Below are 11,293 nucleotides of genomic sequence, written 5' to 3'. Positions count from 1 at the left end.
TATACAATCCCCAAAGCAGGCAAAAATCCCCCTTCCTCCACAACAGCATGTCTCCCTCCTGCCCCTCCCCCTGGGCCTTCTCTGTTGTCTCAGGGATAGGGAAGCACAAGAGTCATTCTTGCTTTCTGTGCAGGGACCAGGCTCAGTTGGGGACAGGGAGAGTGGCAGTGTGCCTGCTCTGGGATACAGCAGGGTAGGGGGAACCACGCTCCAGCTGCCCCATTGTCACTGTCCCCTTCCCAGCTGAGCCCAGCCCCCACTCAGGCAGGCTGGCTGTGGAGCTTCCCCACTGCCCCCCATGGTGGAGAAAGCAGTAGCAGCAGCAGCAGGCAGGGGAGGGGAGAAGAGGAGGGGACAGGACATGCCTCTGAGCAGGAAAGAGTCAAAATAGTTCTCAGAGACTCTCTTCCACAGCTTGGTCTGCTCTCACTGCAGGGGCAGAGGAGGCCTGGGGCAGTGGGTAGAGCCACCCCACGCAGTATGGGCTGCTGCTCTTGTACCCCCTTTAGCAAATCCTGGATCCACCCCTGGTTCCATCTCATCTTTTTCTCCTGTTTGCTGCTTACGGCTCCAGTTCATATGCAAAAAGCACAGAGAAACTAACAAAAATAATCTCAGAAAACCTGAAATTTTGTCCAGCATTCTAAATTCCCTGTTCTCTTGATCCTAAAACCCCAGCTCTGCAGGTTTGAATTGATGCATAGACAATTTTAAAAGGGCTTTTACCATCTGTTAGGTCATCTTCTTTTCACCAAGTCTGAATTTTGTGCACGAAAACAAGTGAAGGTGAAATACCACAGTGGCAAGAGGTTTTATACCTTTTTAATCACAGGAAAAGCTTCAACGCCAGGAAAGCTTCATAAATGTACAATTTTAGACTGTCAAAATTTACAAAAAAATGTCAGATTTAAAACTGGTTATCACCGACAATTATCTCCACAGAAATGGTATAATACAGACATTAAACTTCCTTATAGAACAACTTGAAGGTTGTTATCCTTAGGAAACTGTGCAAAGAGCTAAGTGTATAGTACACCTATATTTTAAAAGTTATACTATGTGATTAGTTCTGCTGCTGCAGCTATAAAAATATACAAGTACAAAATTACTGCTACAAAACTGGATTGCTGATAGTGTTGCTTTTGTAATAAAAAACGTAGACTTTAAGAATTTTCTTCCTCAGCAAACAAAGGTGGTTTCAAACTGTTGCCTATTGGTCTTATTTACAAAGGATGAAATACAAACCTTGAATATTTCAGTGGGTAGAACGGCTTGTTCCGGAATAGGAATTTGAATGCATAGATACAGTGCTTGAAAATATGTTTGTTGATGCTACAATCATTGTGCCATTGTAAGCTGGAAAGAATGCATATGTTTCAGTACTGTTATGCTGGATATAAAAAAATCTCTGTGGATCACAACACAGTCATTAAACTACTCATTACATCACCCCTTTCTTTGTTGCTTGCTTTGATATACAATCTTCAGTGTTCACTAAACATTTAATGATTAATGTGACATTTCCTACACAAAATACTCAGTTTGGTTTAGTCAGCAGAGCATTGAAAGAAAAGGAGAATGGAAAATGTTCTCCTTGTCTATGATTTCCTCTCAGTTTTGTTTGTTTTTCCATGACGAACACAGAGCAGTTGCCTCAGAGTCATATCAGTCATTCTGGACTCAAACACCTGCACAACAATGGTTCTTCCATGTGAGGATTCCTCCCGTCTCACTTTGCCCCACAGGTGTTAATATTCTTTCCATCAGCAGCATCTTCCACCAGTGAAATGTGGTAATCTGTTGACAGTGTGAAGTGTGAGATGCATCCCACCAGACCTCTCATGTACTGTCTGTTTGTGTGCAATGCTATTTCCTTCATGCCACCTAAGAGAGAGAGATCAAATAAATAAGGAACTCTGTAACAGAAGCCATGCTCAGTGGCAACATGTAGGGTGTACAAGGGGGTGTATGTGCACCCCCTGAGAGCACTGGTGCACCCCCTGGCAGGCCACGTTCCCTGCTTAGGTGTTGGGAAGGGGGCGCAGGTGGGAGCACTGGTGACCCCCTGTGAGCGCCGGCTGGGTAGTGGGAGTGTGGGAAGTAGCACTGCGGCCACTTCCTGGTAGGTGAGTTTTGCCACAGGGGGACCCAGTCATTGGGGGAGGACATGTGCCCCCCCCCCCCCCCCCCCCCCCCCGACTAAAGTGGTCAGTCACCCATGGCCATGATTACTCCTGTTTTAAAAAATATGCTTCCTACTGCTGTATTACAGTTTCTTAGCGGCATATCTAATATAACAGAAAAGGCCATCTCCGATGCATCTTCTGGGTTTTAACCAGGTTCTTGCTGGTTTTTAAGTATCATTTGTTAGGCACTCAGAAATCCAATGGTGATGATCACACCACAGTAAATGGGAAAGGTAATCCCTTTCTTGCACGTCCTACAATGAGTGAACAGTTAAGAAGGGATTATAATGTGGTATGTAGTTTTTTGTTTAAATATGCAAGAAGTAAGGCTTTCTCAGCATGACACCTGTTATTGGACCAACTGCATAGTTAGGACAGAGTTAGACACTTTCAAATGCAAGACATTTTTCATCAGATCTGGCCTCATATGCTTCAGCAGGCTAGAATGGGCTGACTACAACTGGGAGGTCACTTACCTACATACAGATCTCCATTGATATTTAACTGCCTCATCATTCCAGGTGATTTACCAGTTCTAGCACCATAATCATCCACAGTTACCTTTCCAGACTGTCCATCCCTGAAATGGAAAATAGAATGAGGAATTTGGATTCCTTGAGCATCCACTGTTTTGACAGCAGTTAAAAAAAAAAAAGGAGATAAGAGGAGGAAAAAATAGGCTATATTAAAAATACGCACAGAAAAAAAAATCACCTTACTCAAAGGTCATCTTTTCCTGGCTGGAGCCTTTGGCCCCTACCATAATATAAATGTTTAATAATTTTTTTTGTATAAATGCCATTTGATGGGCTTCTCTTTCTCTTACTGGAAGCAGTGGCCAATAACTGTGCTATTTTCAGGCTGTAATTTCTACATAGCTAAGAGAACTGGCAAAAGAAGGGGTCTCTTCTTTTAATAAGTGTGCTTAACTCTCCTATTAGGTAATGATGAACACATAAGGTAACAGGATGTGTAAGCCTAAGTATTCCTGCTGCTTTGAATACTTTAGGAAAACAGAGTCCAGTTGCAATGTTATTAGTCCAATAGCCAACAAACTTTTCAAGCTGTGAGCCAGAACAACCAGGCTCTTGACCAACACAGGCCACATGACTTTGGCAGTATGTCAGCAGCAGAGGGGTTGTTGCCTGCACCTGTGTCATGGCCAGGCAGCTAGTAGTTGTGCCAATGCTGCTTCTGCTTCTCCCAGCCCCCAGCTCTTTAGCTGGGTGTGGGCTCAGCTTCCAGCTGCTGGGGAACTCTGCCAGGGCCAGGCAGCTTCCACACTACTGCCTCATCTGCACCACATCTGGAAGGCAGATGAAAGGGAGGGAAGTTGGAAGTTGCCCAGCCCAGTGTAGATGCTTGCTGCTCAGCTCCAGTGCAGGAATGTGCGCAAGCATAGACAAAGGCCTCGGGATCTGCAGGCCAGATCCAGCAGCTCCACGGACTGGACCCAGCCCGTGGACCATACATTGGCAACCCCTGTTCTACTAGCCCATAGAAGGGAACTTGGGGCATGACTACACTGCATCTCTGTGGCACTCTTCAGACTGCTGCTGAAAGCAAAGCCCCACCGCCTCCCCCCACCTGACACTGCTCCATGCACTTCCATCCAGAACAGAGGCGGTGAGGATGCTCAGGGGTGTTGCAGCTCTCAAGCAGGCCAGTGGCAATCTCATGAGTGCCAGGGTCTTAGGTAAGCAGAAAGCTCAAATTCTTGATTCAAATGACAATCATGAATGAGAAATTAAGTCATCTGCTTGAAAGTGGAAAGGTATGGGGTTGAATACCTGTCTGTCATGGACTTCAACTAACCGTGGCAAACCAGTCCGAGCTGTGCCTCGCTTCAAGGCCGGACTTCACCTGGCTCATCTCCAGCATAACGGTGTTTGTATTTGTTCTGTCAGATGTGTTAAAAATTGCTAAGCATTTAAGGTCAGAGCCCTGTGTCAGTGGGGCTGCAGTGCTCTGTATAAGCTAAGCATCTGGCTACACTTGTAGTTTTCTTCTCACTTGGATTTCTTAGTTTGGCACCACAAAATGTAGTCTCCAAAATGTCTCCTAGATAACCTGGCACTTGCTGGGCACATCTATATGACATTTACTGTGAAGTAGACTAATTAGCTGTGTGGCATCTTGTCTTGGCATCTACACATGCACCCCAATTAGGCTGGAGTTAGCTAATTTACTCCGCAGCAGGATAGTACTTGTAAGTACTGTCCTGCTGCAGAGTAAAACACAGCAGCACACATGTAGATGCTGCCCCAGGTGCCTGGGACACAAGGGTGCTTCAGTGCAGGGACTAGGGCAGCCACTCCTCAGCATGTTGAATCAGGGGGAACAGCCCTTTGTCCCCTGCCAGCCAGGCTGCTGTGGCCCCCTGCCAGCAAGGGCTCCTCTGACCTGGCCCAATATGCCAGGTGCATGTGCAAACAGTGCACCCAAAGAAATAAGCTCTGGAGCTTATCACTTTGCATTAATATGCACATATAGATGCAGCCACTGATAACATGAAGAGGGACTTACCGAACTGCCTTTACTCTGTGCCACCTCCCATCGTTGAAAGATCCATTCACCATTATGGAAGCAATACCACTGCCGAGGTTGTAGCTGAAATGTGAAAAGCAAAGAGGCGTTGTTCACTTCCCTTAGAAACATGCAATCCCTAACAAATGATCTGTGAGTGACTCCACCTCATCTTCGGCTTGACAACACTCTGGCTTACCCCAACGCTTCCCCTTGCATCCAGGATTTTTCGAGAATGGCTGGGAATCCCTAGGGTGACTATCACTGTTATTCCTTCACTGTATTGAAGGAGCTTACAAGGTGACAAAGTGACCATCTGAACAACAAAGGGTGCTGGCTACATGGCACAATGAGCCCAGAGCTTGAGATGAGCAATCAAACAGGGGCTTCCTACATGGCAGCTTTGCCTAAAAACAGAAGGCTAAATAGATAAGTATCTTACCAAGCTTTTGACTTACTAGGACAAAGAGATATGTTAGTATAGGAGTGTATGGAAAGCTTATACACAAAAAATCTGGGGAGAAAAAGACTTGTGTTATTAGCAAAGGGTAATGACCAGGGAACTGAGCAGAGGCATGAGCCAGGAACCCCACTATTTTACTCATGGGTATGAGAATGTCTATGCTTCCACCCTTATTAAAATTCAGATAGTCATAACTATGTTTTATTTTGCCTCGACTTCTGGGGGCCCAGCTTTAGACACTAGGCTAGATTCATAAAGGGGACTTATGTGTCATGGCACTGAACTTTGCAATGCCTAACTTCCAGGTGCCTACCTGCCTAAAGAAGAGGGGTAAATGAGTCTATGCTAAGCTCTGTATTGCCATGGTTAGGCTGCTTCCAGTGCCCATGCCAGTTAGATTAAAGCTAGTTTGAGTAGCTCTACACTACACTGTAGTCACTGAAATGGATATTTGGGGACATGGAAGTAACTGCAGTAACAGAGATATCCAAGTTCCTTTAAACTTCCAGGACTTCAGTGTAGACAATTCAGGGAGACTGGTAATTATCTAAGATCCTTGAGGGCCCTTTCAGGCCTATGACTGTATAAATCTACAATGCTCTGATCCTATAAATCCCACAAAAGCCAACACAGTGACTAGGGAGATGCCTAAAGAGAGCCAATAAAGGATGCTGAGAAGGTTGGATCTAAAATTTAGTGTCTCGTGCTTCTGGGAAGGCAGTTCTCAGATTACACAGAATGGACCTCTAGGCACCTCAGCAAATAATTATCACTGAAAATATGGATGCCTATAGCTGACCAAGGACATGTCTGCATCACTGCAGGAAGGTATCCCAGTGAGGGAGGCTGGGGCGCAGGGATAGCAATTTAGCTTGCCAGTCAGGCCACTCCAGGCATGCCCACCAGAGTTCAAGGGCTTGAGAGCACAAGCAGGGGGATGAACCCAGAACAGCCCTACTGATAAACACGGTCTTGGTCTCTCCACTGCTGGGACACACTGCCACAATATATAAATAAGCCTTTAGGGTTTAGGTGGGAATTTGATGATTGAACTCATGGCTAAGTTTCATGAGATTGCTATGGCATCAGCACATACTTTTGAAAGTATGAAATTAAACATCCAGATTCAAATTCATAGCAAATACCTCAGATAAGTGTGAGGGGAGAAACTAAAATCATGAGTAAGGAATGGGTATTCTATGGGCAAGGTTACCTGAAAATTATTGCCAACAGCTTTGGATACTACAACTCGCCTAATGACACTTACAAAATGCTCTATTTCATCCACTGTTTCAGTTCCCTGTTTCACAGACCATGAGACAGCTAAGATTTTTTTCAAGGTTAACCACAGGAAACCACGAAAAAATGAGTTTAGAGCCATCAATTTAACTCTAAAATTTGGTATGTGAAACTCAGCTTTTGTACCTATGATTTTCAACCACAACTAGGAAGAGCCAAAGGGCTGAACAATATAGCCAGGTGCTAGATTGCCATAAATTAAATTTTAAAGCGATAAAGCCTTTGCATTTATGAACACTACACTGCAACCTGCTGTAAACAGGTACAAGTGTGACGGAAGATGACTTTTTTCCATTTCAGTGTTGACTTTACTTAATTTGAAAAGAATTCTAATATGGAAAGATACAGGTTCTGCCAATCAGTGGTCCCAGCACAGCACTATGCACAAAGCTGTATGGACTGTGTCTGAGCACTTACAATGAAAAGACTAATTCCCAAGAAAGCACAAGGCTCTGGATGTTGTCAGTCTTCTGGATTTTAGGGTTTTTGGCAGGAAGAATATTTAATTATAAGAAAAAACCCAGGCATTTCAAAGAGAATTAGAGCATTGAGAAAAAACAAACAAGAGGGTATATTTCACATACTATTCCACAAACAAATGGACTTGAACTAAACTGTACAGTTTAGTGAACTAAACTATATAGTTTTAATACCCAGTGTCCGTGTTCTACAGAAGCGCATTACTCTGTGCTGCAGTGATTTGATTGAACAAGAAGTATGGGATCATTGTGGAAATAGTTAAAACACAGACATCTCACAGCCTCTGATGAAGTGACCTATGGCTCTCAAAAGCTTGTGCTGTCTGTATATTTATGCACACACGCATGTACACATACACACACTTACTTTAATCTATAAGGTGCAATCTACCTGGCCTTCTAAATAATTAAACCAGCTATAGGTTACCTGAATACTAAAGCTCCATCTTGAAGTCCTAGAGAAATGAAGTCACTGTTAGGTCGCATGGGACTGTCTCCCCGCCACATCAGAAGACCCTCCTTCACTGTGGTCTTAAACCTCATAAAAACATTTGTTCGCGATCCTGACACTCTGTAGAATTAAGAGGAAAAAAACCCCAGGAAAATTATTAGTTTTTAATCAGCTCAAAAAAGCCAGGTATCTGTGAACGTGTGGCTGTCTAAAGACCTGTAGGAACCTCTGCTACCCCTCAGTTCCTCTAAACAGAGGTAAGATTTGGTACAGTGATACATTTTTACTTCGATCATAATTAAATTTCCACTGTATCTAGTCAAATTCCTGGCACTATTACTGCACTCTTGCAATCAGCTGAGACTACGGTCCCTGGCATGTGCAGTTAAAGCTGCAATGGGATCCTATGCACAATCCCCACAATCCTCATGTGGATGGCAGGAAGCATGAGTGCACCTCAATCACTGGTGCAAGGGAAACCTGAGATTCTCATCCTGGGGTCCCCCTGAACCAGCAAACAGCAAGCTTCTGCAGCTGGGAGCAGGGTCAGCTGACAAGGCTCCCAGCTAGGCATGCGCATGGTATACCCCCGTGGCTTGGAGCGCCATCAGCTGACACTCCCAGCTGTGTCCCTGTGTCTGGGAGCACTAGCCTACCCACACATTCAATTAATGGTGTGATAGGAACCAGCCCCAAAGTTATTACCCATATTTTGTGTAATAACTTTATGGCTTATTCCTTGTTTTATCACACCATCAATTACATTAATGTGTGGCTAGGTAACAACTTAAGACATGATTAAGCAGTTAATCACAACTTAAGTGTAATGTGCTAGGGGCTTATGAAGCTTGCTAGTAAGCAATACCACATTTTCTTGCATATAACCTGCACTTTCACACTCCTCCCCAGCCAAACCAGCTGCGGAAAACTGCAGGTGTGCATTATATGAGAAGAAAAGGGATCTCCACAGGTCTGGAAATTTGGCAGGAGCAGGGGTGGGGGTGAGGAGCAGTGTTAATTGCCACAGCTCTCTGTTCGCATTGGACTCATGCACATTCCTGACAGGCTTTGCTCCCTAGCTGCTGCCATTTAACTCAATGATGGGTTTTTTCTTCAGACTCCATAAAAAATACCATAGCAAAAAAAATGGCATCATTCTCCTGCTATGGGACTGTGGGTTCACTGCTGGTACCTTCATGTTATGATACTTTTTAAAAAATTTTATATATATATACACACACACACACACACACACACACACACACACACACTTAGATGGTCCTTAATGATTGTTGTGAACCCCAAAGAACACTAACAGGTGCAGTTCTTACTACTGTAAACAGTCCAATCTATGTCAGAGGCAAACTCAGAAGGAAATATTTGTTGGGCCTTATGGTCAGGAATGATTTGTTGAGCAATTGTTATAAACAAGGAGGGATGGGGGTGTGCAAGAAAGAGAGAAGGTATCAGTTACCAGACCAGAGCACAGCTTTCCTTAGTTATGACAAGACACAAAGGAGATTCCAAGTTACTGTTTTCCTTATAGTTTCAAGGGTCGGAAGGGACCTGAGCAGATCATCTAGTCTGACCCCCTGCCATGGCAGGAAAGAGTACTGGGGTCAAACGACCCCAGCAAGATGTTCATCTAACCTCCTCTTAAAAACCCGCAGGGTAGGAGCCTGCACCACCTCTCTTGGAAGCTGGTTCCAGATCCTAGCCGCCCTGACCGTGAAGTAACGCTGATATCTAACCTAAACCTACCCTCTGCCAGCTTGTGACCATTATTCCTGGTCACTCCTGGCGGTGCTCGGAGGAACAGGGACTCCCCCAATGCCTGCTGGTCCCCCCTGACTAGTTTATAACAGGCCACAAGATCCCCCCTCAGCCTTCTCTTGTGGAGGCTGAACAGGTTCAGGTCCCGTAGCCTCTCCTCATAGGGCCTGCCCTGTTGTCCCCTGATCATACGAGTGGCCTCCTCTGGACCCTCTCCATGCTGTCGACATCCCTCTTGAGCTATCATTTCTAAGACAGTTGGATCAGTGCTTGCTGGAAGCAAAAAGGAACCTAGGTTCCATCTCATTTATTATTTTTCATACAAATCGAATTAAAGTGAAATGACAGCTAATTATCTAAAATAGGAATATCTAAATGCTGTGCATAAAGGAGTTAATATAGATAGTCTGCAAGCAGATAGAGGACTGTACCCATTATTGTATAAACTGCAACTACTACCAGCTTCAGTACAAAGGTGTGGCCAGCAGGAACAGAAATCCTAGCAAAAAATTCTCACTTGTTTGACTGAAGATAGTATATTGTTTTCTGGGATAGGAAGTCTCTGTGGGGCAGAGCTGTATTCTAAAGATAAGAATGGTCAGCAGTTGCACTGCGCACCTGACTTGGCAACATCAAGCAACTGAGTTAGAAATTTTCTTGTGGCTTTCCACAGGGTTTGTCTGTCATTCACTACAGTTACCTGCCAATGTTATATGCTTATTAGCCAAGGAGGGCAATATGCTCTTCAGTTACTGTGCTGTAAATGCAAAGAGAAATAATTCTGCATTACAGTTTGAACAGGGATTGAGGATGAAGGGAAACACAGTGGTTAGGGCATTAGCCTAAAATGCTGAAGTCCTGGCTACATGTTCCTGCTGTGTTAGAGATGTCCTGTGTTACCTTAGACAAGTCATTTAGGGTTAAATCCAGAAAGCTGATATAGCTTCAGCCTTGCATAGGTTAAATCTTAAGGTACCTTGCCACTTGCTGAAATCTTTAGTAGGATGCCCAGGTGCTTTATGCAATACTGGGGAGAATTAGGCACTGAATTACAGGCTAGAGAGTAATCCTCTCCAGGACTCATGTTTCTAAATTCCAGGTACTCCTTTCTCAAACATCATTGCTCTGCTTTCCATGCAGTGATATAGCCTTTCGAGCACTATCCTGGAGCCCCAGGTTCAAATCTCCCACTATCTGATTTGGCACAGGGCTCTGAACCCTGATTTCCATCTGCTGGAAGCATGACCTACTCAAAGCATCACACTTGCAGTCTAAGGTGGGTCTCCCTTAATCTCTCCTAGAATAATGTTGGTGAGAGGTTGAGGGAGACCATCCCTAGGCTACTCAGTACCTGTGGTTAGCATACTCTCCTGAGAGGTGAGAAATCTGGGCACAGGTCCCTATTCCAATTATATCAGAGAAGGATTTGTACTTGTGGGCTGAATAACCCACTTCCCAGATCAGCACCCTAACCACTAGGCTATTGAATACATATGGACACCAACTGCAGTGGCTCCTTTATGTTACAAAATTCAATCCAGTAAGGATGCTCTAGATCATTCATCATCGGCTATCCCCCAAGACAAGGATGATGTCTGCCGGCAGGGGTGGGATGGGTGTTACTGGTGAGTTTAAAGGTGGCTGAGAAGTTCAGTCTGTGCTCTGGAAATTTCTCCCCACATATGACAAGTAGTGCTTTGGGGGGCGATGGCACAACTGTTGTCCAGGATGTTGTGCAGTTTCCGTCATCCTCTGCTGTTTCTTGGCTTTATGTCATGTTGGTCAGCGAAACTCTGGATATCCATGGCCTTGCCACCACTGGGTCTTGATGTCCTGTAGCCTCATCTGAACAACAGCTTTAAGCTCCTGGTAAGCCTCTTGTTTTCACTGGTTGGAGGGTTCATTTTCCTAACTGGAGAACATGGCTCTCTTCTCATGGATAAGTGCTAGGATTTCCTCATTGTTCTCATCAAACCAATCTTGGTGATGGTAAATACAGCACAGTTGATTCAGCACATGCCTTATGAATAATCTGTTTAAGCTTTTCCCAATATGCCTGGATGTCCTTGATGTCATCAGGTAGGTCAAAGAACCTCTCAGTCAGGTGTTGCTGAAG

General features: G+C 44.6%; 1 protein-coding gene across 1 annotated transcript in view; it reads right to left on the bottom strand.

Moving 5' to 3' along the window:
• Window positions 1-806: 806 nt before the first annotated feature.
• EGFLAM (EGF like, fibronectin type III and laminin G domains) overlaps window positions 807-11,293 on the bottom strand; it is a 120,166-nt gene continuing 109,679 nt past the window's right edge. Inside the window, exons 20-23 of the mRNA XM_090037966.1 lie at window positions 7,381-7,524; window positions 4,713-4,796; window positions 2,663-2,766; window positions 807-1,884 (exon numbers count right to left, since the gene is read on the bottom strand). Coding sequence (XP_089894092.1) covers window positions 1,730-1,884; window positions 2,663-2,766; window positions 4,713-4,796; window positions 7,381-7,524 — 487 coding nt within the window. The 3' untranslated portion in view covers window positions 807-1,729. The remainder of the gene's footprint in view (window positions 1,885-2,662; window positions 2,767-4,712; window positions 4,797-7,380; window positions 7,525-11,293) is intronic.

Source organism: Crocodylus siamensis, chromosome 3, assembly GCF_052110815.1.
Source record: "Crocodylus siamensis isolate JL-2025a chromosome 3, ASM5211081v1, whole genome shotgun sequence".
NCBI lineage: Eukaryota > Metazoa > Chordata > Crocodylia > Crocodylidae > Crocodylus > Crocodylus siamensis.
The sequence above is the reverse complement of the archived record's forward strand: the minus strand, read 5'-3'. Positions and strand labels throughout refer to the sequence as shown.